The 25,741-nt window shown below is 46.2% G+C and overlaps 1 protein-coding gene across 3 annotated transcripts in view; it reads right to left on the bottom strand.

The window, feature by feature from the left end:
- Window positions 1-7,481: 7,481 nt before the first annotated feature.
- The window catches only part of LOC115390941 (regulator of G-protein signaling 12-like), a 44,133-nt gene continuing 25,873 nt past the window's right edge, over window positions 7,482-25,741 (bottom strand). Inside the window, exons 6-19 of one of the 3 annotated variants that reach the window (XM_030094994.1) lie at window positions 22,023-22,044; window positions 15,273-15,442; window positions 14,835-14,927; window positions 14,606-14,749; window positions 13,322-13,504; window positions 13,045-13,195; window positions 12,859-12,941; window positions 12,521-12,718; window positions 11,965-12,038; window positions 11,752-11,878; window positions 11,573-11,669; window positions 11,101-11,168; window positions 9,323-9,494; window positions 7,482-9,023 (exon numbers count right to left, since the gene is read on the bottom strand). In XM_030094994.1, the coding sequence (XP_029950854.1) occupies window positions 8,392-9,023; window positions 9,323-9,494; window positions 11,101-11,168; window positions 11,573-11,669; window positions 11,752-11,878; window positions 11,965-12,038; window positions 12,521-12,718; window positions 12,859-12,941; window positions 13,045-13,195; window positions 13,322-13,504; window positions 14,606-14,749; window positions 14,835-14,927; window positions 15,273-15,442; window positions 22,023-22,044 (2,214 nt within the window). In that variant the 3' untranslated portion in view covers window positions 7,482-8,391. The remainder of the gene's footprint in view (window positions 9,024-9,322; window positions 9,495-11,100; window positions 11,169-11,572; window positions 11,670-11,751; window positions 11,879-11,964; window positions 12,039-12,520; window positions 12,719-12,858; window positions 12,942-13,044; window positions 13,196-13,321; window positions 13,505-14,605; window positions 14,750-14,834; window positions 14,928-15,272; window positions 15,443-22,022; window positions 22,045-25,741) is intronic. The other 2 variants (XM_030094995.1, XM_030094996.1) reach the window with 2 other exon arrangements.

The following is a 25,741-nucleotide window of genomic DNA, read 5'->3' as shown; positions in this document are numbered from 1 at the left end:
GGACGCGAGATGAGTAAATTCCTTTGGAAATCCGCTACAACTGCTGAAATAAACGATTACAAAGAAGGACAGCCGTAGATGTAACAGCAAAACTGTTTCCAAATACACTTCATTACATTGAAAGATTATTTAGATAATTAACAATAAATGCTGATTCCTTTTCTTTAAACAAAATTATACCATTCCTTCGACAGGCTTTACATGGTGTAAATTTTACTTATGTAAAAGAGAAATTACATTCCTAAATTTTTTTTTACTTTGAGAAAATAAGGAAGTGAAATACTGACCTCAGTATTTCATTTCACAGAGGCCAATTTTTGAACCCTTTTTTTAAAAATATTTCTGGAGTGAATCAAGAACTCATGAAAACATGATCTTACCTTGAATTACGGATCATCTGCAGGTTCATGACTCCAGCCTGAGCAGTAAGGGGTTAAAGGTCTTGTTCAGAGGCGGAGTGGGTCTCAGTACAGAGGGGGCGGAGCATTCTCCACGGGCCCTTATGATAGTAATTTTACCATTCAAACAATCCCTCACCCTACCATCAAACAACACACTAATGCTCACTTTTATTGAGCCAAGCAAACCTATATGCCTCAGAAAGCAGAATAAAGTCACAAACCAGTTCACAAACTTGTACTGAAGAACAAATACACATACGCACGCACACACGCACACACCCACCCACACACACACACACACACACACACACACACACACACACACACACAAATGCAGCCTGATGACAGCTGTCAATCTCAGAGCGTCCGCTGTCCATGGTGCTGAAAACTGAGATTAAAAACTCACGGGCTAAATCTGTACCATCTTTGATACAGCTTAAATATAAAATAAACACAGCTGGTCTAAAATTACACAATCTATTCAGATAGATATAGACACAGCTATATTTTTGGAATTCACGTATATTAGAAAAAAAATAGACTCGGTGGTCTCTTATAGTTGAGAGCAACACAAGGCTCATTCAAATATCCAGGTGTTTAAGACCACAGCATTCTGATAAAGATAATATTTTTGAAGGTTTCACTGACTCACCAGTGGCTCCGATGTTAGGTTTTGGGTAGTACCGCTAGCGGCTAGCATAGTGTTTAGCATACTGTTTAACTTCCCTCCAAAGAGTTCAGATCAAGAGCAAAAGAAGAAACTGGTTCATGCCGCACAGCCAATCAGCGCTGGCTTACAGCTCTGATGCATTCATGGACAGTCGTAATGTAAGAATTGGCAAATTGGAGCCCACAATCATATGCTATACCTTCTCGCACACACTGCACATTTTATTATAATAATTTATTTACGAGTAAATGTGAACACATCACATGAAACGGGGCCCTATTACCTCTTGGGCCCTGGGGCGACCGCCCCCTCGCCCCCACTCCGGCTCCGCTACAGGTCTTGTTCCTGGGACCCTTTGGCAGTGGGGATTCGAACCAGTGAACTTGACCAGCTTGTTTTCTCTGCTGACTGACCACGTGTGCTCAGCACTGCCCTCCTACAGTGAGGCAGTGGTACTGACTGCCTCAGCTTTTTTCACTTTTACTAATAAATGCCTTCAAATGCCATCTTTAGTTCAAACATTACTGGAGATGAACTGTCTGAAAAGTGCATTTTTGTCAGTTTGAGGAAACTAATAAAAAAAAAAGCAGTCAAAGTCAGGTTTTATGATCAGTTTCACTGGTTAAAATTCCATCCTGAGTTAGTAAATTTGAGATACTGACAGAAATGTCAAAGGCTACAGTGGTTTCATGACCTTCTAACCACGTTAAGATGTCTGCTCTCATCCTGAGGTCAGTTCCCCTCGAGTTACTCTCGAGGTGGAGGTTCGATCCTCCTGCATCTGCACATGAATAACCGGACGTCTGCAGTAATGTGACGAGGCTTCAGAACAAAATCCACTGACTTTAATTTACCGTTGTAATCCTTGATCTTCTGATGTGCTTACAAAAAAAAAAACTACAGATTTTGAAGACAGAAAGACTCATGGTAATACTGGCGATGATTGAGAGCAGCTCAGTGGAAGAGAGGAGGCCTGAAGCAGTCAGGGACAGAAGACGAGCTTCAGTCCGTTTTGCTCTGATTTCACTCATTTCAATGTACGACAGCTTCACAGAAGAGCAACACAGAATCTCTTGAATCCACCTTCAATTAAAAAAAAAAGTGCAAAATGACAGTGTGTCCCGATGGAGGCGGCTCCTTGAGCTCAACGCTGCGTCCCAGTTGTACAGTCGCTCTGAGTCTGCAGTACGTCGCTGCTGAACGCTGCTTTTCTGCAGAGTGCAGAGAATTGGAGGTTGAAGAATCTCTTCCTCTCATTCATTGAAATAAAGTTCCACCGTACTCAGCTGACGCTCTCACTGTGTGCAGTGTGTGTTCATAGTGTGTGCATGCTGTGTGTGAAGCGTCTATGTGGAGAAAATGTGAAGAGCACACACTTCACCTTGCAGGTGGGAAAACAGTTATCTCGACTTCAGCGTTATTAAATCCACTTTAAGTGAAGTGAAAAAGTGAGTCTGAATGTGAGTAAAATCAGTGTCTTCTTCCTTCTGTTGATGACTTTCCAAAAGGAAGCAGCAGGTTTTCAGATGGGACAGGCTCAGGGAGAACATGCAGAATCAGTGTGGCTGGATGAGGTGGAGCAGCTGTGTTGGATGTCCTGATGGCTGCAGAGCAGAACCGGGACTCGGCTCTGACTGATCTCAGCCTCCGGCGCTGCGGGGTGCGAGTCGGCCCGACGTCCTCAGACGAACGTGGCCTTCAGCTTACTGCGCTCCAGCTGACCTTTGCCCTCGCCCCGCTCCGACTTGGCCCTCACCATGGAGGGCAGGTCGGAGGTCTGGTACACGGCCGACCTCATCCGGCCGCCGCGGCAGCGCAGCTCCAGGGCCACGCCCTCCCACTTCCTGTCCAGCTCCGAGCCCCGGGGCCCCCCGCGGGGGGGCTGGCGGGGGGCCTCGGGGTCGGCGCCGCCGTCGATCCGGTCCAGGTCCAGGGCTCGCTTCGGGGGGGCGTGGCCGCGGGACGAGGGAGACTTGGACTTCCGGCGGGAGCGGAGAGGAGGCCGGGGCGGAGGGAGAGGGGGGAGAGGGGGGGAGCAGTGCAGGGTGGAGGAGGCCGTCCTCCTGCCGGGCAGCTTGACGCCTCCTCCACCTCTCTCCCTGCCCCTCCGCCCGTCTCTGTCCTTACCTGAGGAGGAGGAGCCGCTTTAAACACAGACGGAGGAGAAACGCCAGAGATCTCACTGCACCGCACACAGTCCGCATGCAGGAGCGATTCAGAGAGCAAACACCGCACTCCATCCTCACACAGCACAGCACAGCACACACACACACACACTCTCAAGCTACGTCTCTCAGTGTGTGTGTGTGTGTGTGTGTTTCTCTCCATCCATCCTCCTAAATGAATCTCAGGGCTTCGGGATGCTGGAGCAGATCCCAGACTACAATGACACAAGACAGAATATACATCCTGAACACACACACACACACACACACACACACACACACACACACACACACACACACACACACACACACACACACACACACACACACACGCGCAGTCTCGTATTTCTATCCTTGTGGGGACCGTCCATTGACTCCCATTCATGTCTAGCCCCTAACCCTGACCCTTACCCTAACCCTAACCCACACCACAACAAAGCCTAACCCTAAAGAAATGTTTTTGCACTTTTACTTTTTTCAGTAACAACAACATGGTCAAGAAAACACTGTTTCTCCTACTTAGGACCGGAAAAAGGTCCCCACAAGGCACGTCGTTCCACGTTTTGCTATCTTTGTGGGGACATTTGGCCCCCACAAGGATAGAAATACGAGAACACACACACACACACACACACACACACACACACACACACACACACACACACACACACACACACACACACACACACACACACACACACACACACAGCTGGGGGCCAGGCTGCGACTAATCGGATGTGACAGATATTCCCATGTTAGCTGCCGGCGGTGACATCGTGGGAAATACAGTTGGATTGTGCAGTGTGTGTGTGTGTGTGTGTGTGTGTGTGTGTGTGTGTGTGTGTGTGTGTGTGTGTGTGTGTGTGTGTGTGTGTGTGTGTGTGTGTGTATTGCATTGTGTTTAAATGTTCAGTGTGTGTTCAGTGCATGTTTGAGCAGTGTCTACTGTATGTGCAGTGTGTCTTTGTCGAGTGTTCAGTGTGTGTGCACAGTATGTGTGTGAGTGTGTGTGTCATGTGTTTGTGAAGTGTGTGTTCCATTTGTGTTTGGGTGCATGCTATGTGTTTATGTAGTTTTTGTGTACAGTTGAGTTGTGTTTACTGAGTGCTTGTGGAGCCTGTCCTCCTGTCTCTGTACAGACTGCTGCCATCTACTGGCTGAAGTCAGGAACAACATGCGGTCTGGTTTCTTTTCTTGTCTTTTTCTGGGTTTGTTCTCCCTCTGTCCAGTTATCAATATTCTACCTTCATCAGTCAGTAGATTGATAATTTTCTGGTTGATTTCTCATCTGTTTCAACATTATACTGTCAATTTTGATTTTCTGAAACAGTGTTTCACAGAAGAAAAACCCCTTTAAACAGCTGGAAGGGCCTCAGTGCAGCTAAGTGTCACAAAAATAAAGCAGGAGTTCAAGTAATGAATTACAGATTTCCTCATTACTGGAATTAAGATGTTTTTTTCTATTTCTTTTTACCACAAACTACAGTTTAATTCACAACTTGTAGTGTTGTAATGTTCTGCGATCATAAACAGACATTCTTAATTTGAGGTTGACACACACACACACACACACTTGTGTCAAGGTATATCACTTGTTTTGAGTCAGAAACTGAAATGTCATGAAAAAAGCTGCTCTTCTTACTAAACAATGAATTCAACTGAAAATGAGTTTAAGTGTGAACGTGAGTGACTTTCTGCTCCCGTATGTTTGAACTCTGACCTGTCCAGTAACCTCCAGCACTCCACACACCCTGACTCTGAATAAATAAACCACAGTTTATTTAAACATGGCGGCTGGGCTCTGCTCTCGCTTGTGTTCTACTCTTTCTCTCCTTTTTTTTCTGTCCAGAAGCCATTTGTGATGCAAAGATAAACTGTGTTCATGCGCTGGGAAGCAATTATTTTGTTGGCCGGTGGACGGAGAACGAGTCCAAAAGCAGAGCCAAGACTGGAATCAGACAGCAGGTCCTGCAGAATCAGGGTTTCCCATGGAGCTACAGCCACGATCAGAGAACTCAACGGGCCCGAACAAGGCCGACAGCCGGAGTCTGCCTCATGCTCCTCTGTCTTCATTTAAACTCAGAGAATGTGACGCTACACAGGAGAGAAGCGGAGAGACTCCTGATTCCACTGCTTTTTTTACTGTTGATATTGAGAATCTGATAACTCACTTAAAACACATCTCACTGCCATTAAAGGCGAAACACAACCACGCTTTATCTCTCAGGTTATAGTACCGATGTGTTGCGCTGAGTGGACCGGTTAAATAAAATCAGTGTGTCACATGTTGGTCCTCGAGGAAACAGAAACGCGGCCGACAACAACGAACAATTATCCCGAGGAAAAACCGCCACAGACCGAAGCCGTCACATGGTGCAAAAGACACCGAGAGACGGCGCTTCTACGTGAGCGCAGGCACGCATGTGCGAAGAGGAACCGGGGATCTGTGTGTGTGTGTGTGTGTGTGTGTGAGGAAGAAACAGGACCTAGTTTTGTTGGTGGGCTACCAAAGAGCCCAGCATGACAAAGCCAGACTAACAAGGCATTGAGCAGAAGGGAACCCATGCATAACTAACAGCCAAGTCCCCCAAAAGCCTTTGTACCCTAAAACAAAGGCCCTGTGCTGCAGACACACACACACACACACACACACACACACACACACACACACACACACACACACACACACACACACACACACACACACACACACACACACACACACGGAGAGCAGAGAGGAATATCAAGTGAGATGATAAATGGGAGAGAGTTCAGACTGATGGAGTGAGGAGGACAGAGGTCCAAACCAAACCTGAGGATTCTTTTTGTCTTTGAGTTTTGATTATAAAAACAAACACGTAATAAACCAAAACAGATTGAATGCTATCCCATAATGTATGATGATATTTTGACTGTTTTTTGGTGTCAGACATCCAAAAATTGGGGGGGGGGGGGTTTTTCTTGTCACAAGGAGAAAATGAGTGTCTTGTACATCGATTTGCAGTTGAATTGACTGTTTTGTTGTTTGTGGTGTAGAATCAAATTAAAATGTAAAATTATCTTCATAAACAGCTGAGAAGCCTGTATGGTTTAGACTGACAATGGAGCCCAACAGCTGTTAAATATTTCATCTTTCACCAGTCCATCACAGGACAAACACACACACACACACACACATTCATATGGAGGGGCAATTTCAGAGCCACCAATTAACCTCACATGTGCGTTTTTGGACTGTGGGAGGAAACCAGATTGTGGGGCCTGTAATATCTTGTAATAATAACCTGATTTCTTAGTTTTCCATCACTACAAGCCTCTCAGTGCTGCTCAGTGCTGTGTGTGGCGGTTTAGCTCTGTCACATGCTGAGAAAGACTCCTTTCTGTGCAGTTTGCATGTTCTCCCTGAGCCTACAGGGCTTTCCTCAGGGTATTTTCCTCCCACAGTCTAAAAACATCTGAGGTTAATTACTGTGGTCAGCTCCAGCACCTCAGGAATGGATGAATATATTCTGGCAAAAAACATTTTTTTTCATACTTTAAATAATAAATTAGCTGAAGAAACTGTTGTTTTTTTAAAATAAATAAATAAATAAATACATAATGACTTAGCAGCGCTGAAAAATCCCCAAGAGGTTTATTTAATAAAAAAAATTATCACTGCTTTGTAACCAAAGTCTTCAAAGATTGTACTAATCTGAATATAAAAAGGTTTTTTTTATGCTGGATAATGTTAAGTGATATTAGTGAAAACACACAATTTTTAATTATTAAACCACTATTAATGAAGCTTTAAAAAACCGTTTTTTTTCTCCTGACTTTGTGGAGATGTGTGTGAAAACAGAGAGAAGCGCTTCAGCACACAACAAATCACAGGTTATCGAAAGTCTGAAGAAGAAAGAAGCTGCTCGCCAGAGGCTACAGGGAGAGTTCAACCTCTAAAACATTTATTTGATCTATTTACAGACAGTACAGTCAACTGAACGGAACAGAGAATCGGCTCCTATCGCGACACAGCAGAGCTGCGGTTCAACCGGGACTACGGCAATATGGCCTTTTCACAGAGTATACTATATACAAACCAATACTTGTGGCAGATTATCACCAGTTTATTGTTGTTTTTGATGGGAAAAGTACGAAACTGAGTCCTTTTTTGTCCAGCGGGGACGGAAATGAAAGAAGAGGAAAGAAGTGAGCTTTTGCAGAGCAGAAGCTTCTGGATGGTTTGGTCTGAGAGGATCGCCCGCATGAGCGCTCGCCATACTGTGTCCTTCCTTCTTTTTCTTTTTTTTCTTTTTTTTTTTTTAAATGAGTGACACGAGAATGGCCCGAGGTAAGAGAGGAGGGGAGGAAACACAGAGTGCACTGTGCTCGGGACGGTAAAGAACAGCTGAGCGAATGAGAGCGCTGCTGCAGCTGCATATGTTTGTATTTATGGGGTCAGGTCCGCGGCGTCGGTCTGCGGCGCGCTTAAAAGCATGTAATGAGTCGAAAATACCACATGGCCCACTTATCAGCGTGGCGCCGGAGCCGCTGCAACACTCTGGAGTGAGATTCAGCAGAGCTCCTTTGTTTTTCTCGCAAAGTAAAAAAAAAAAAACAAACAAACAAAAACAACAAAAAGAAGCAAAGAAAATGATTTTTTTCTTCCTTTTTTTTTTTTTTTTTAAAGGTCTTGTTTGTAATTGGCTAAAGTGCATTGTTAGATTCTGTACAAAGAAAAAGGGGCTGATAGAGATTTGGAGTTTGGCACTGGACATCACCAAAGACACTGGAGCTCGCTCTTGAGAGGAAAACAAACAAACAAAAACAATCCACAGCAAGTCCGCTCAAAGGTTCACACAGATGCACGGCACACGGGGAGGCGGCGGGGAGGAGCGGCGTCCGAGCCCAATGCATCCGTCTGTCCTCTCGCCTCGCGGCGCCCGAGCCGCCCGGGCCGCTTCCTACTGTACATTATTAACTCTACCTGTCACATTAGTTGCGTTGCCAAAGTGAGACGTGAGTTTTTCAGTGAGACGTGAGTCGGGGAGGAGACCGGGATGCATTCAGCGAGCGGCCGAGGAGTGGGTCGGTTCACCGCGACCTCGGCGGACCTCCGGTCCGAATCCCGGTCGCGTGAAGTGAGGAGTGAGAGTTGAGAGGTTTTCAGAAAGTTTCACACGGGGGAGGTACCTGAGCTGGGCCGGGCGTCCGGGGCGTGCTGCTGGGGTCGGGGGTGGGGTTTGCACGGCACGGCCGAGGGGGTGACGTAGTTGAGGCTGGGGCTGTTCAGGTCCGCCTCCCCCACCAGAGTCAGGTCGGAGAGGGTGTCCTCCTCCAGCATCTGGACCGACTCCCCCCTGCCGGAGTCCAGGAGGAGGCCGCGCTGCGGGCCCTGGCCCGCCGGGTGGATGGGGGAGACGGCGCCGGGGAAGGGAGGGGGCGGCCTGGCTTTCCTCCCGCCTCCGCTCTCGGCGCCCAGCGCAGAGTCCAGGCTCTGGGACTGATGGCTGGCGTTCAGCAGGTGGGTGCCCCCTGCCATTCCCCCTCCTCCTCCCCCTCCCCCCCTGTCGTTGCCGTTCGCCTTATTGCCCCGGCGACCGCCGCTGGGGAAGCTGCCGTTGTCGGGGTTACGGGAGTTGGGGGTGGAGCAGCTGGGCTCGGGGTCGTAGGGGGGCGGCGCGGCCTGGTCGGTCGCCGCCGGCGACAGGCGCAGGAAGTCTGGGAGCTGCAGGTCGGTCTTGTTTAGCAGGCCTCGCTGGTCGTCGGCTCGGTTGCTCTGAGCTTTGGATATGAGGTCGAAGAACTCTGCAGGCGCGCACACACACACACACACACACACACACAATAACACAGCATGCATACACACAAACACACATGAAGATGTGCACCGACTCTGTATTCTTGAAAACAGATTCACTGGGAAACATGCAGCAAAGTGTGTATTGATTATTTGGACGAGTCAAAGCTACGTTCAGTCAAAGCAGAGGTGACTGTGCTACATGTAGCGGCTAGCTAGCACTGCAATACTGCAAACAGGCAGGAGGGTTAGTGTGATCACAGCAACACAGCTACAGACTAGAGAGAGGGAGGTCGTTCAGCTTTACCTTCAGCTTCGTCTATATTTATCTTTTTCTGCTTTCGTTTCTCCGGAGCCTTATGGAGAGAGACAGAGTGGTTGGGTAAGGGCTGGCGGCTCGTGTCGGGGCTGGGCCCGGCCTTGCCGTTTTCCCCATGGGGGTGGGCCGGACCGGCTTTCCCTGACGGCCTGTCCTCCCCCTGGGGGCCACAAGGAGAGCGGAGCCGGGCGTTAGAGCCCCGGCGAGCGGTGCACTAAAGCTATCCGAGGATAACCAGGCGCTCTTATTGGAAAGAAGACAACCGCACTGGACGGAAATGAGAGACGGCTTCCAGGGTTTGGACTGTTTTTGACAGGAGGGTGAAGATGTTTACAGGGCTGGATGTCTTTGGCGACTGATTACAGAGAATCAAATGAAACATTTACGCTTGATGAAACACAGGTGAGATGTTTCACACATCCATCATGTCCACTGTGTGTACTCAGCATCATCAACGTGTAGGCTCGCAGGAACACACACCCACAGCAGCAGAGGGACTAACTACTCACTACAGCTTCACTACTGCGCACGAGGGAGGAAAATAAAAAAAAAAACACTTCGCCAGCAGAATCAAAAAGCCAGCAAGGTAAAAAAAAAAAAAAAAAAAAAAAAATAAAGACCAGCTGGAACCCAAAGAGCGACATGGAAAACCCAGAAAGCAGTCTGAAGCCGCATTTCCAGCTACGGTTCCTGTGAGCGCCGTTTCCTGACTTTCCACTGGGACCCTGATACACACCTGGATAAAGATTGTTTTCATGCACTGTGGCTGATCAAATTCAAAATGTAAAAAAAACAGAGTGACTTATTCCTGTTCAGTCACAAAAATTATATATATATCTCAAAATGACATTATCATTGTAATTCTAAAGATTAATGCACAGCGCACGCTCACCCGCTGTGCCGTTATTGAAATATGGAAATACAAATGAGGTAAAAATGGAGATTTGAACACGCAGCCGGGCAAATGCAAACTGGACAAAAGGTCTGAGTTAGTACTTAAAAAATATGTTTTCACTATTACTGATATTTTACCATCAGTTGATATGGGTATTTTACTGTTTCCTTTTAACTATTATTGGTATTTTATTCATTACATGGACTTTATTGATACTTTTTCATGAGTAATAGTACTTTATTGATCACTGATTACTAGTATGAGAGCTGTACTGACTGTTTCTAACTATTATGGTACTTTAATAATACTTGTCCACTATCACATGGACTTTTAATTCTGGGAATTAAATTCAAAACGCTCTGTGATGTTTTGTTGCACTCTGGAAAAGTTCTGGAAATGCAGCTCGAAGTTCCACCACTTCCACTACCTACACTGTTCCCGGGAAGCGGGGGGGCAGCAGGGGGGGCTTTTCTGCTGTACTAACGACCAGGAGGAGCTCTGTGAGGCGGGGCGGGGCGTGCCGTGCCTGGCAGGAGGGTTTTGTTATGGAAGGAAGAGAACCAGCAAACCAGAGAGAGCAGTTGATGATGCATTCGGCCACAGGCAGACCACAATAATGGAACATTAGGAACCTGGACAGGGTGAAGGGGGCTCCGGACCCCCGCAGCGACGGTCCACAAGAACACGGTCGACACAGCCAGAGACGCACACTGATACACACATCTTCACTTTGAAACACTGTGCAAACACACACGGCTGAGTGAACACGGCGGGGGAGACACTTAGTAGCGTGATATCGTGGAGAAGGAGACATTCGGTGGGTTACGGAACATTCCGGGGCGAGAGCAGGGGAACACAGATGAGATCTTACTGTCGTTGATTGGTTTCTGCTTGTGGAGGCCTGAAGGTGACTCTTGGCGGCGGCGACTTTCTGTTTATCTAGCGAGAGAAGGGAAGGAGGCAGGTGTGGAGATACAGAGGTAATTCAGCTGTAAAAGTCTCTGGATTTATTGATTCAGAATCGGAATCGGAATGTCTCTTTTTGTTGGTACATTTAATAACAGGGTGAGATAAACGACTGAATATGTAGAGAGTAAATAAATAACCTGTAATAAGAACATTACAATGTCAGTTCTGAATGAAATCTTGCAGGCTGGACATTTTATCCCAGAGGGTCATGAGCTGGTTCTTCTCATTTTAGCTGTTTTTCTACTTTTTGGTGAGGTTAACGTTTGCCTCTCTGCATTGAGTTTGGATGCTGTCGACATGCGTTTGAGGTTAATTAATAATTCCAACTTTATTTGTTACGGGCCTGTGTGTGTGTGTGTGTGTGTGTTGCATACCTTTTCCAGGGGCGTTTTCTGCTATATCTAACACCACCCGCAGCCCGTCCAGGTTGGAAATGGGAAGGCCTAGATCTAAAGGCTCCGACTCCCCACTCTGAATCACACACACGGACAAGATAAGGACCTCATTGCATTACCCGCACGTCCGTCTGTCTGCAGCCTGAACACACACTCACAATGCGAGCCACCAGGTCTGAAAGGTGCAGGCCGTATTTGGCCACCACGGGCCTGAGGACCTCGGTCACTGGCTTCGTGGGCTTCGCTTTTAAACCCACCGAGCGGTTTATGGGGACCAGGTCCAGTCTGGAAAAGACGAGACGGCGGTCATGCATCATCCTGCTCTATGAAACGGTTTCAAGCCGACAGTTGGTCATTCGGTGGGAGCGTACCTGAAAAGAGTGCGCTTTTCTAGCCTGAGGTCCCGAGAGCACAGCGTCATGCAGTCTTGGTCCAAAACGAGTGGCTGAGAGACACAGAAACAGAGAGTGGAGTCGTGTTCATTTCAACCACTAGGGGGCAGAACTCTGCAGGATCACAGCATGCTCCTCTGCCCCAGAGCTCTGAAGCTGACATGAAGCCTTTGAAACGTTTCAGCAAGAGTTCTCTGGTCGGTGACAATGAATCACAGCAGAGTGAGCGCAGACGGGGGGAACAAAGGCCTGACGTTTCAAAGTATCTGGCACATGACATACTGCACAGCTACAGGGTCATGACCTGATGACAAGAAGCTGAATGGTGAGAAATGGCGCTCAGGAGGACGGCTGCAGGTATTCTGATCTGGAGACTTGTCAGAAAATGTGCCGTGAGTGAGAGTTCTGACAGTTATTTAAAATGACGGCATGTTTTGATGATGTATAAATGATTTTATTTAGATTTGCTTGATACTAATTCTTTTAAGTTTCGACATGCTTAGAGGTTGAATCCCAGCGTGTCTGCAGGTCCTACCTTCTCTCCTCCGACCAGGAAGAGGTCGATAGCTGCCAGGTTGATGCAGAGCTTCTCACAGAGGCCCAGCAGCAGGTCCCTGATGGACACGCCGGCCCTCAGCGGCACGGAGCAACACGAGCCGTCCGGCAAGCTTATGTTACACTGCCTCAGGGGGGCGCTGCCGCCTCCTCGATCGGCGCCGCGAGAACCGTCGGCCTGGAGGACGAATGACAGGAAGAAACAGAGAAGTGAGGACGGGACAAGGGCTGGTTTGATATTTGAGTCATTGAGTTGAGACTCGGGAATGGTCTAAACTTCATCATTCAGCTGCTCAGATGATCTGACTCCAGACTGACCTCCGTCTTTCCCGGTAACTCCAAACTGGCTCCCGACGACAGCGAACCCTGGGACTCCCGGCGGCCGTTGCTCCCAGAGAAATCTAGAAAGATCCACGAAGAGCAGCCTCGTCTTAAGCGTTTCAGAGAAAACAAAGGATGGAAACGGAGCCGCCGAAGGAGGAGGGGAAACAGGAAGCTACTGACTGTAGTTGAAGTCGGTCAGTTCTCGTTTCTTGGGGCCTTTGCCGAAGCTCCTGTTGCGAGACCAGGAGAAGAACATGCCTTTCCTCCGGTCGCCTAAATCCTCGCGGCTGTCGTCATTTAGAGATCGACCAGATTTGCTCTTCTTGTCCTCCTGTAACATCACAAAAAAGAAAAAAACTGGTGTAGAAAAGTGGACGAGATTTATCTTGACTTAAGAAACAAAACCAAAAACAGGTGATTTTCTTTGCCGGAAGCGGAAGGATGAGCGTCTCCAAACCTTCTTGGGCGTGGAGAGGTTGGAGCGGTCGGAGCCGGTGGTGCTGTGCTTGGAGGTGGGGCTGCTGGGGATGTGGTATGGGTCCGGCAGAGGCCGGCCCTCAACCTCCGCCAGCATGCACTCCTGGTACAGCAGAGACTTGAGGAACCGCGTGTAGCTGTCGAACTTCATCAGGTTGAAGATCTGAAAACAGCGGGAAAGAAGAAATAAGTGTGTAGAAAGAAAAAAAAACATCAGCAGAGGGAAAAAAAACTGGAGAAAGAGAAAAGGGCACGAGGGAGAAAGGATGGAAAAACTAACTGAAGCAATAAAGTGAACATTAAGATCAAGATCAAAGAAATGCGGGAAAATAAAAAAGGGGTTAAGATTAGAGAAGATTAAGAAGAAGAAAGAATTAGGAAAAAAAAAGAAGAATAAAGCAAATAAAAAGATTGAAAGAAGATGTTCATGTGGACGACAGCTGAAGCCTCACGGTTTTATTTAAGTCTGAGCTTCATCCAAAGCCTCTCCAGGCCTGACGTCAGGTTTTAAACGGACACACACTTCCTGCTCCAAAACTTTACATGTTTTTGCTACAAGTTCAACACGCAGTTCCTGTTTCTAACTCCAGGTGGCAGCAGCACGGTGTAGCAGGCAACCAATCAGAGCCGCAGCTGAACTGACTGCAGAACAGAACCATTCGGTACATTTGAGACTTTAAAGGGAGTCGGAGTCGTTTCCACACGATGACGAGACAATACACACACACACACAATACAAAATGTGTGTGTTTTTTTTGACACGTGCACGTGTGAGCCTCAGATCTTTTTGGGCGGCGTCGGGTCGGTGGGGGGGGGCAGGGTGTGTGGAGGGTCTCCTTCCAGCCTTGTGACTCTTATCACAGCTAGAACATCTGAGCTGAAGCTGCTGAAATCAATGGAGCTTTTCAGCGACTGTGCCTCACGCGCGACGTGCACATCCCCAACGCCAGCCGGAGATGATGAATAGCTGACCTTATGTGTGAGAGCACTCGCCGCTGTTATGCTAGTACGCTCTGATTTCTTTTGATTAGGCGCTGCGAGGAGGAATAACACGTTTGTCCTTCAGAAAAAAAAAAAAAAACATCCAGATGGAAGGTCGCTGGTCGGGATAAAATACAGCGAAATATCCAAAAAATCTTCTTCTTCAGCAGATAAATTATGCCTGTTTTTACAAACTCGCCCTGACAGCATGGCTTTGAGGATAGTTTGGTAGTAGCAAGGCCCACGGACCTTATGTTTAACACCCCTGTTTGCGTCGTCGTACCTGCAGCTGCTGCTCCTTGAACATGTCGGGTTTGGGGGCGTTGAGGATGTCGTCGGCCAGCTGAGCCTGGCTGTCGATGTTGACCGGAGTGGTGGCTTTACTGGACAGGAAGCTGTTGTAGATCTCTCTGGCGCGCTGAGAGAGCTGGAAGCAGCGGAGGGCGAGACATAAGGAGGGCCGATCACCGAGGAAATGCGTGCAGGCATGAAAGGAAACCCTGCTGGTTTACCTGCTTGTTGTCGTTCTCTGGGACATGGCTGAAAAACTCACAAGCCTGCCAGAAGAGGATGTTCTCCTCGCTGAACTCTTTCTTTAGAAATTCCTGCAGCCAGAGAAACAAAACAACACTTATCAGTGGCGCCTTTTCATCTGCTTCAGCGATGCTGGATCCACCATTCATACACAAAATCACTCACACACAACCAAAAGGTTGACATTTTTGTGTTATGATTTGAAAGAAAAAAATGTCAAGGCCATTTCAGATAGTGTCCCAGATCTGAGAAATCACAAGGAATACCGTTTAAAAAAAAAAAAAGGTTTGGAAAAATTAAGTTCATGCAAAAAAATCTAAAATATATGAAAGCATATTTTGGAAAAAGAACACACACACGCACGCGCACGCGCACGCCCTCCAACATGAGCGTGATTAATGGTGTTGCTGTACTACCGAGAAGTAGCGGACCCCCACGGGGTCCTGCAGCAGCCTCTCGAAGCAGACGGCCCAGCTGGCCACTCTCCGCTCGGTGTGGCGCCGGTGGCTCTGGACGCTGGGCAGGCTGGCATTACTGTTCAGGCTGTTGTCGCTGCTGCAGCCCTGCAGCTCCACGCTGTTCAGTTCTTTCAACACACACACACACACAAAAACACACATCAGGTTGTTAGTGGAGTTTACCACTGATGCTGTTAGTCACACAACCAAACTACGGACAATGTAATCCAGAGATGACTGAATTTTACAGTTAAATTTGATACCAGAACAAGAAAAAAGCTGCTTCACGAGTTTGTATTTGACCCAGCGGATCTTTGTTTGAACACTTGAGCAACAAGAACATTCAGAAGAGCGAAAATGATGAGAAGCGCAGATTAATACAGGATAATAATCCTGTCATGAAGCCTCTCGCTGGGAGATGCTGCGGCAGAGACGCCAGACAGAAATCTGCCCGATCGCAGCACTGCTGAAAACAGCAGGTCGGTGGTGGAGGAGTTTCCTCTCACAAAACCAAAGAAGTTTGGTAGTCATCCTCTAAGAACATGCAAATATCTATCAAATAAATTAAAAGACAAACATCTTTCATATCATCACTCCACTGGATTAATTCACAAACACACTGACCCACTGTGGGACAAGTAAAGCTGATCTGATCTGATCCGATTGTGTCTGCTCTGATCTGATTTTATCTGATCTGATCTGATCTGATCCAGACCTGCACAAGGTGTTGCCGCATTTCCAGCCACTTGGTATTATTTTCCCAGAGAAGTTGCTCATTAAGTTAACAGCCCTCCAAGATGCTTCTTCCAGTTGAACAGATCAAATCTTTACATGAGTTGTGACAGTTTTCTGAGCACTTTTACTTGTTTTTGCCAATTAGTCTTCGGCCAAACAACAGAGAAATTAGTCCTCAGGAAAAGGGTAAAATAATACAATAAAAAGGGATGAAAACATGACTTAATGAAAGCTAATCACATATCTCATAACACAAGCTGCGCATTTCTATTCATTATTTAATCACTCTGCTTTCTGGACATGCTTTTGGGCCACAGTAGCTCAAACTGTAGCAAATATAAAGAAAACCATAAAGTGTTTTAACTATTTCCACGACATTTGCTTGAAAAGTAAATCCAGCTGTGGACCTGAGTCGTGTAAAACCAGAAGGTAATAGGCTGTCACTGCATTCTGATGAACTGAAGTGTGTAAAAAGAGAAAATGCTTCCACTGCCTTTCATTAGTGCACCAGACATTATTCAGGTAGTAACTGCTTCAGCGCAGCTCCGTAATGTTCACATCAAAGCTGTTAGGTGTTAGCAAAGCCATCGACTGCACTTTCTGAATTATTTACATTTTTCATCCTCATTCACTCTCACTTTTGATGAGAGCAGGTTTCATATAGCACATCCTCCAGTTACAAACCAACTTCACCTAAGAGAAGAGTTTTGACACTGCAGTTCACTGAATCAAGGCTCAATCTCTCAGAGAAGAGTCAGAGTGCAGCTAAGAAAGACTTTCTCCCCTCACCACTAGACTGCATGGCCTCCATGTTTGGACCAAATCAGGCAGAGACAGAAGAGGCACAGAGAGAAACAAAAAAAAAAAAAGAAAAACAGGGAGAATCTGCAGAGGATGGCTTCAGGCCTGCTGAACTGGAGTGGGTTGCTAAGTTCAGATAAAATAAAACACAAGTGGCGCCAGAGGGCAGGCATCAGCGGTCAGGTGCCCGGGACCACGCAAATCACGCAAATAAAGTGAAAGAGCAGAATCCTGCCGCCAGCCAATGTCCCGGGTGATCCAAAACATGGAGACCGGCCCGCAAACGGACTCTTCCTCAGCCCCGCGCCGACACATTTCTCTTCCCTCTAACACCGCCAATGACATTTCCAATCGTTCTGCCAGAGCACTCGGCAGCATTCACTCTTATTGAGGCCGCAGCGGCGCGGCAAACAATGGCGAGCCTCCACTTAACATTAACGGCCATCTATCACGGTGAATAGGAGCCTCACATTCATTCAAGTGTTGCCTGAACCACATGTCCTGCTCAGCGTCACGAGGGCTGCAGTTTCCCCCACCACCGCCCCGCCCACTCCAGATCCGCTCCAGATCCACTAGATCCACTTCTTACCAACTTTATATCAACCACAGCAGCAAAAGCAGACCAGAAAACAACAAAGCACCCAGTAGAGGCTTTTTATTCAATTTGTGTGACATTACTGTCAAACACATTTTTGTTCAGGGCCAGCTCATGTCGGTACAATAGTGCTACAATAACTTGTAAATGTAAACTATATCTTCCAAATAACCAGTTTAATGTTAATCAAAGCTACAGTGTGTTCATTTAATCCTTTTTGGGTGTTTTACGTGTCAATAACACATTTTTAATGTGGAACGATGAGACGGAGCAGCATGTTGGAATCTTTCACAGAGAAATTCAGAACATTTAGGAACATTTTTAAGCCCTGAACAAATTAAAATCTAACTCTCTGATTGATTAGATTGGATCAAAAACCATAAGCGTCTCGCACAAAAGATCTTTTTTTCATATTCTGATGTATCTGTCTGTTCTACAGATAAATTAGAAGTACATATATAAATAAGTGATTCAAATATTTACTCCAGGTCAAAAGTGAATATCAAAATATAAATACTTCGACATGACATTAATTGTATTTATTACAAATAGAAGAACTGCTGTTAAAACAAACTCGAGCAAAATGCACGGAGCTGACAACTGTAAAGTCAACATATTGATTACTTTCAATATCCAACCATTAACAGGAGATATTTGATCCACTATCGACATTCATGCAGAAATTACACAACACAAAAAAACTAGGATTATCTCAGAAATAAACATAATGCAGAATAAACTATTTAGATATTTAAAACCGTGTCCACACTCAGGAGTACCAAAGTTACAAGAACCGAAAAAATACAACTTCATCACAATAATGGGACCAACTGATTATTCCTACTGTGTCAGTTAACTAAAGGTTTGAGTTTCAGCTCTTTATAAATAGTTAGAAAAGTCTTATAATTAAACTTTAAGGACGATTACTAAATAATTTAGTTATGTGATCTCAACTAAAGTCAGCGAGATGAAGTTAAGATTAGTATTTACTCTAAAAATGTAGAGTGATTCAAACGAAGCAAAACTATTTTATATGCTCAACTAAAACAACAACAAGTTGGTAAAAGCTGGTTAAGATCATTCAAGGCTCCGAAATCTGTAATCTCCTACTTTTCCCACATGTTGATCACTAAACCTGCTCCGTCTGGAGTTCCTCCTCCTCCGGCTGGAGCCCCGGCGGCCCGCTCACCTGGGCACAGCTGGTAGGAGCCGGAGTGCCAGCGGGGGAGGTAACGGGTCCTGAGGGGCAGCCAAGCCCCTCCGTCCATACTCGGCCCGCTTCACGGCCTCACGCACACGCCGGGACGCATCCGCGCACACGCCAGGCCCAGGCCGAGCACACGGACCGGGACGCATCCACACACACACCCGCAACGCACATCGGCGCCACAGACGATGAAGGGAAATGGAAAAGAAAGAGAAGCTGCTGCTGCTGCGACCGAGCAGCCTGCACGACAACTTGAGAAAGCACAGAGTCAGGTCACTACACGCACACGCACACGCACACGCACATGCACACACACACACACACAGAGCCATCGACACATATACACGCACACACCTCTCAGGGTTGGCTGCAAGGTAAGTGATACAAGCACACACAGGCCTCAAGAGCATGAATAATTCAGAGGCCAGAGAGAAAACACACACACAAACACAAACACACACACACAAACACACACACACACACACACACACACTGCAGTATTGATGAAGGGCTTGTTAAGGGAAGGCCACAACTGAGACTAATCAGGCCGGCAGACCCCATAGCGCTACACGCACACACGCGTGCACGCACGCACACACACACACGCTTTACAAAGAGGTGCAACAGTGTCCTGCGTTGAGTTCAGAGTTGAGTTTACGATGAATGTTTTGCGCTTTGACTGTCAATAGTCGGATCGGATGTTGGAACACAGACTGTTCGGAACAATTCGTTCTCATTTTTGAGCATTTCGATAGAATTTGCGAACATTTCAGTTAAACAGATGACATCTTTGCTTTGCCTCCAAATAACCCTGCTTTTTCTCTCGCCCTCACTTTTCACCGGCCATGTTTTTTTTTTTTTCTTTTCACCTGCAGTTGTTTCTTGCAGCTGGCCACTCATAATGAAAAAAGGAGAGCTGTCGGTTCAAATTTTCCAGCTAATTGCACCATTTTCACAAATTAATCAGACTTTTCTTTCCAATTAAAAATTCTGTTATTTAGGATTTACAGCGCGTCGATGCACAGCGTAAGAAGGCATAATGTTGATATCAGTAAATAAGTCAGTGTCCCTCACACTCAGCTCTGCCGCTCATCCCTAAATGAGAAAATAAGACAGCTAAAGATTACTGCTCCAAACAGCATTGCTGTTTTTTTCTGGACAGTGTCGAGTTCAAACGGACGGTGTTTAACAGGAGCCGTCTGGAGAGTTTCATTATGGGGTAAATAAAAGATTGTGAGTGTGTGCACTGATCCTGATTCTGTTAATGTCTGCAGCAGTCTGAACTCCGACACTTGGACCGGAACGTGTTCCAGGCTTCGCTCCTCACGTGTTTCTAAGAGCCTCGGCCCGTTCTCCACCTGCGGCTGCTCCGTCCTCAGACCGCTGAACTCTCGCAGTCTGGCCTCAACTTCTTTAAAAATCTAACCCAAGAGCGATCGAGTCAGGTAACTTAAAATAACATCGTAATGGGCAGTAATAGAATTCAAGGCTAAAGTTTGTACTTTGATAAAGACGCTGAACAAAACCTCAGCGAGCATCTCTTTATTTTCTCACCAATCAGTCACAGAAAACAGAAAATCCAGGAAGTGAAAGTGGATCTGGTCGCAGCACACACTGGCAACTATGTAATAACACACACTGCTGGTTTAGAGTGTTTACCTTCACTGCAATGGAATATCAAGTGAAGGAGTTCAGGATAATCGATTAACGCAAAATGAGATTTGCTGATTTGAAAACAATGCTGTTTATGACGGCTACTTTTTTTTTAACCATGCCTGAAAAAGGGGAAACAAATGAGCTCAACTTTCATCACAGAAGTTGCTGTTTTTGTGGTGAGAAGCCATGAAATGATCATTACGGTCACAAACCACAAAGTTCCCCAAATTCTGATTAATTTTCTGCTAAATTCTGTTAAATTTTCACTTGAAAACAATGTTTAAATTTGACCTCGATCCCTGACTCACCGTTAAATTCCACAAACATGGAAATGCTCCTTCTCTCTCAGCCAGTCTAAGCCCTGAAAGCGCAGTAAATAGGTGAAGTTCATTCCATATCTGCTCATTTCTTGACTTCTTTCCTGCAGATCCAAGAGGAGTTTTCTACATAACGGCAATTGAGGAAATGAAAACTATTTCCATTGTTTTGATCGCACCTATTTCATCCTGCTGACGGTGATCTGAACGCAGGAGGAACCAGTCGATATTTCCATAAGTTCTTCATTTGTCACGCTCCCTACATCACATGCACGAGACCCGACGATTTCCCCTCCGCTGACAATGGACACCTTCTCTTTTTGAGACGCACGAGGCGAGAACGAGCGGCCGCAGACACTTCTGCACTCCGGCTGATTGTAAACATGTTTTCCCTCAGATTCTATAGCTCCGTTGTTTAGTTTCTCACATCCTTCTCTCCCTCTTTTATCTCCCATCTGTCATACATGTTGCCTCTCTGGAGCTTCTACAAAGCGCCATCAGGTGACTTAGAGGCTGCTAATGCTGTGAATTGTGTATAAAATAACAACTTTTGCTGTGTTTTTTTGGGGGGGGGTTTGTTGCCATGACAACGGTGCTCGGAATCAGTGAAAATGCGGCTTGTTGAAAATGGTTCCGAAGGTGGAATATTTTGAGACAGTTTTGTCTCTTTTTTCACGTAAACGGGCGAAGACACAACTTTCTGGAAACGCTCGGGTTCCGTCTCGGTGTAGATGAGGGGAACGCCGCTATGAGCACCACGACCACCGTAAACATGTTCAAACAGGACCTGAAACTATATCTGACAACCGACTGAAGGGTTGAACGACATGATTAAAACAAAACGTGCGAGAACAGCTGAGAGGTTTTCAGTTTTCAAACAGTGAAGGTTCGATTGATTTCTGTCTAATACAGATAAAATAAGCCAGAGACATGATACAGAGAGTGACTGTGTTAGAGAAATAAAGAGTCTGATACTGTGTTTATTGTCACACGGTTCCCCTGACTTAAGGTTAAGCCCTAATCCAACGTCCCAACAGTATTCCACGTAGATAAAAATCCCTCAAAAATCCAGTCAGTCGGAGTAAAGAAAGCACATGACTCTCAGACTCGGCTGTATTTATGACTTGTCCGTGCACGTCCTCGTTTGCAGCTGATTTCTTCACTAATTTGAGGATATTTCGAGGTTGCACCCTGCTAATAACAACACGGCAGGCGGAGGTGGGGCAGACACCCAGCGAGTCAAACCAGATCATCTGTTCTTGTGAGGGTATACTGAAAGCAATCAGAAGATCACCTGAAGAGGAAATTTTCTACCCGACGCACTGCAACATCAACTCCAATAAAGTCACAGTATGTGGGAAGACAAGAAGAGATGTTGAGGAAGGTGTGTTACTCACCTCCATCAGAGACTGCAGCAGACTGTAAAAAAGCAGAGAAAGACATGGATTAGCAGGTTTCTTCATCACACACTCACATGAGCTCACTGCGTCTCTGAGGGCCGCCAGGCGGCTGTCTGAGCATGTACCATTTGACCACATGGAGCCACGGACCCACTGTGTTTTTCAACAGGACATTATCACACACACACACACACACACACACACACACACACATACATACACTTTCACATCATGACACAGTCAGGTCAGCGCCCACAATTCTTTGTCTTCTACGTGGGGAGGAACCGTCTGTGAACTTGCTGTGCTTGCTCTGCAGGAAAACTTCCTCAGAGAGGGCGGGACCTAGCCAGTGTGTGTGTGTGTGTGTGTGTGTACGCGTGTCCGCACCTTTTTCTATACTTGTGGGGACCATATGTCCCCACAAGTATAGGAAAACCTGTGCCTTGTGGGGACCTTTTTCCAGTCCTAATGAGGACAAACAGTGTTTTCTTGACCATGTTGTTGTTACTGAAAAAAGTAAAAGTGCAAAAACATTTCTTTAGGGTTAGGCTGTGTTGTGGTTAGGGGCTAGTAAATGAACTGTGTCAATGAGTGTCCTCACAAGGATAGAAATACAAACCTGTGTGTGTGTGTGTGTGTGTGTGTGTGTGTGTGTGTGTGTGTGTGTGTAAGAAAAGGTTAAATAAAAACCTGCCCCCAATTTCACAGTTAAGTGTGGAGCGTACTTGGATATCACAAAATTACTAATTACTGCGAGTCAAACATGCAGCGACACATTAAATCCCCAATCTAATTTTGAGTGCGACACACACGCAGGACGCACGCCCACACAGCCCACACACACACACACACACACACACACACACACACGCGCTCAGTCTCGTATTTCTATCCTTGTGGGGACCTTCTATTGACTCCCATTCATGTCTAGCCCCTTACCCTAACCCTAACCCACACCACAACAAAGCCTAACCCTAAAGAAATGTTTTTGCACTTTTACTTTTTTCAGTAACAACAACATGGTCAAGAAAACACTGTTTCTCCTACTTAGGACCGGAAAAGGTCCCCACAAGGCACGTCGTTCCACGTTTTGCTATCCTTGTGGGGACATTTGGCCCCGACAAGGATAGAAATACAAGAACACACACACACACACACACACACACACCACACACACACACACACACACACACACACCACACACACACACACACACACAGCTTACTAAAGCTATGGGGCGCTCACACAAAGTTGAGTTTCCTGTTTCCATGGAGACGGAGTCAACATGCGTCAACATCATGTAAATGAACGCCCAGAACTATGGATGCAGTGATGTGAACAATTTCACCGATATTGATATCTAATAACATTGTAGTTATGGCCCATGCTGACATTGAAACAAATAAAAAAAAAATGTAAAAAACTGAATTGAAAAGTCATTCATTTCTTTATTTTTTCAAACTTCAAAAAAACACAAAACAAATGCAATTAGATAAGAGTGTTAGTTTTAGGCTGAGCTGTAAACGCATAATAGTAACTAGAGGAAGTAAATATCAACTGCTAATATCAGACCAGTTTTACTTATCGGGCCGATACCAACATGTTAAAAAATTACAGATATGAACTGATACCGATAAACGCCGTGCATCGTGCATCCCTTCCCAAAACGCAAAGAAAGTTTTCCATTTCACTTGAAAACGCCACGTAACGGGACCGAATACGACACAGAAACACGAAAATGGAGAAAGTGGTGAAAATGAAAAGCAAAACGGAGGAGAGGGCGAAGACGAGCAGCAGAGGACACAGCGGCTCTGGAGGCTGTTCTACAGAACAGCAGCATGAGGAAGTGAACTTTAAATGATCTCAGTATGACTCTGCACGGACACATGGGAGTCGTCTGCGCGTCTCGACATTTCTGTCGGGCCACGTCACATTCAAACTACTCGATGTCGTTTTGGAGAGAATATGTGCTTTTTCCTTTCGTTTGGCCAGTGTTGTGACATGAAGTGGAATTTGTCTGACTGCCTGAATTCTGAAGAAAATACGCAGACATTAAAAGAAAAGTAGTGATTTACACTTTTTTTTTCATCCTTTCAAACTAAACTGAGCAGGAGCGGGTCTTTAATGAAGCTTCACCACGACGACACACAAAAAATCTTCAGCTTCAGATCACAGTGAAAGTTATTCAGCTGTTTACATTCATTTAGGTTAACAAATGAAGATGCAACTTCAAGTCTGGAAAACACAGTGAGTCCAATTCTACTGCTAAAAACTCAACTTTAGAATCATCATCCTCTGTTATAAATTCCAGCTCTGCTTTTCAGAGTCTTACACTCCACAATGTCAACAACCGTTAGTGAAAGCCTGGGTCCTGATCCAGAACACACATCCAGGCTGTGATTGGGTAAACTTCCCAAACAAGGTAAATCTCATTAGGCTGACCTCTGCGTGCAGCATATGTGCTTCTTCGATCGCTGCGTCTCCTGGTTTATTTCCTCTCTGGAGTCAAGCCGCGCTGCCCAGATGGCACGACCGGCAGACTCGCCGGGATTAGCCGGGAGGTTTGGCACCGGCGCACGAGAGGAGATCTGATGTGATTCTGAAGGAGGCTGATTGTTGTCAAACACAGAGGAGGAACGCAGCTCCCGGATGCTGAGGACTGCTTCACGTGGGAGCAGCCAGCATGCATATGGCCGCCATATGTTAGAGATGGTTCTTTTGTGTGCAGGGTGCATTCTTTAGCATTTCTCAGCGTGAGTGTGTGTGTGTGTGTGTGTGTGTGTGTGTGAGAGAGAAAGCGAGTATGCTGATTCCGCTGCAGTGATCACTTCCAGACGCCTGCTGCGTTGGAAGGGTTTGGCCGCTGGTTCAGGGCCCGAGTCCCCTCTCCTCTATGCTCCTCACTCATCTCGCTCCTCTGTTACCTCCTCTGTTTGTTCTTCCCCCTCTTTTAATTCCCCCCTCCGTCTGTCCACTGTTTTCATCTCTCTTTCGGCCTCCTTTTTCCCCCCTCCAGCAGCCAATCCGGCGGTGTTTCCCCGCTTCTCTTGGCACATCCAGGTCATTCCTTACAGCCCACAGAGAACGGCTGGGGTTTTCCACAGATTCCCTCCTCCAGATCCTGTTCCCGGGCCGATACACACACACATTCGGGCTGCATACAAACACAACACTGATTCCAGATAACCATAACATCTAATATGTCTCCTATTATTCCTAACAAACAGGGCTGACCACTTCACAGTCCTACTATGATTTCCAGGCATCATTTGCACGACGTTTCTCTGTGAAAACATGTCGTTTTTGTGTTTTTGTCAAGAAAAGTTTCGAGATGACAATGACGTAGTTTCCATGTTGGACCACCAGTGGGAGGAGCTGTTTGTTTTTGTAATGTAACACTTTGTGAGAAGTCTTGGATGATTCAGGTGAAGTGAAATGACCACGGCAGTTTATCAATACTGGCTGATGAATACAGGAGCGATCAAGCAAAAATTAAAAGAAATAAAAAGTTCCCATTCTTCAGTAAATGCAACACAAACAGCAGAGTTTCAGACAGCAGTGGGTGACTGACAATCGTCATTACAGTCACATGTGAGGAGGACGAAGTGAAGAAAATAACATGTAGAAACTCAGAATATGTGTGTGTGGCTGTACTTTAGATGGTTTCAGACGGGGCTCACTTTTATCCATACGAAAGTCGATATTTCAGTTCGTTG

Source organism: Salarias fasciatus, chromosome 6 (assembly GCF_902148845.1).
Source record: "Salarias fasciatus chromosome 6, fSalaFa1.1, whole genome shotgun sequence".
Lineage (NCBI taxonomy): Eukaryota > Metazoa > Chordata > Actinopteri > Blenniiformes > Blenniidae > Salarias > Salarias fasciatus.
The sequence above is the reverse complement of the archived record's forward strand: the minus strand, read 5'-3'. Positions and strand labels throughout refer to the sequence as shown.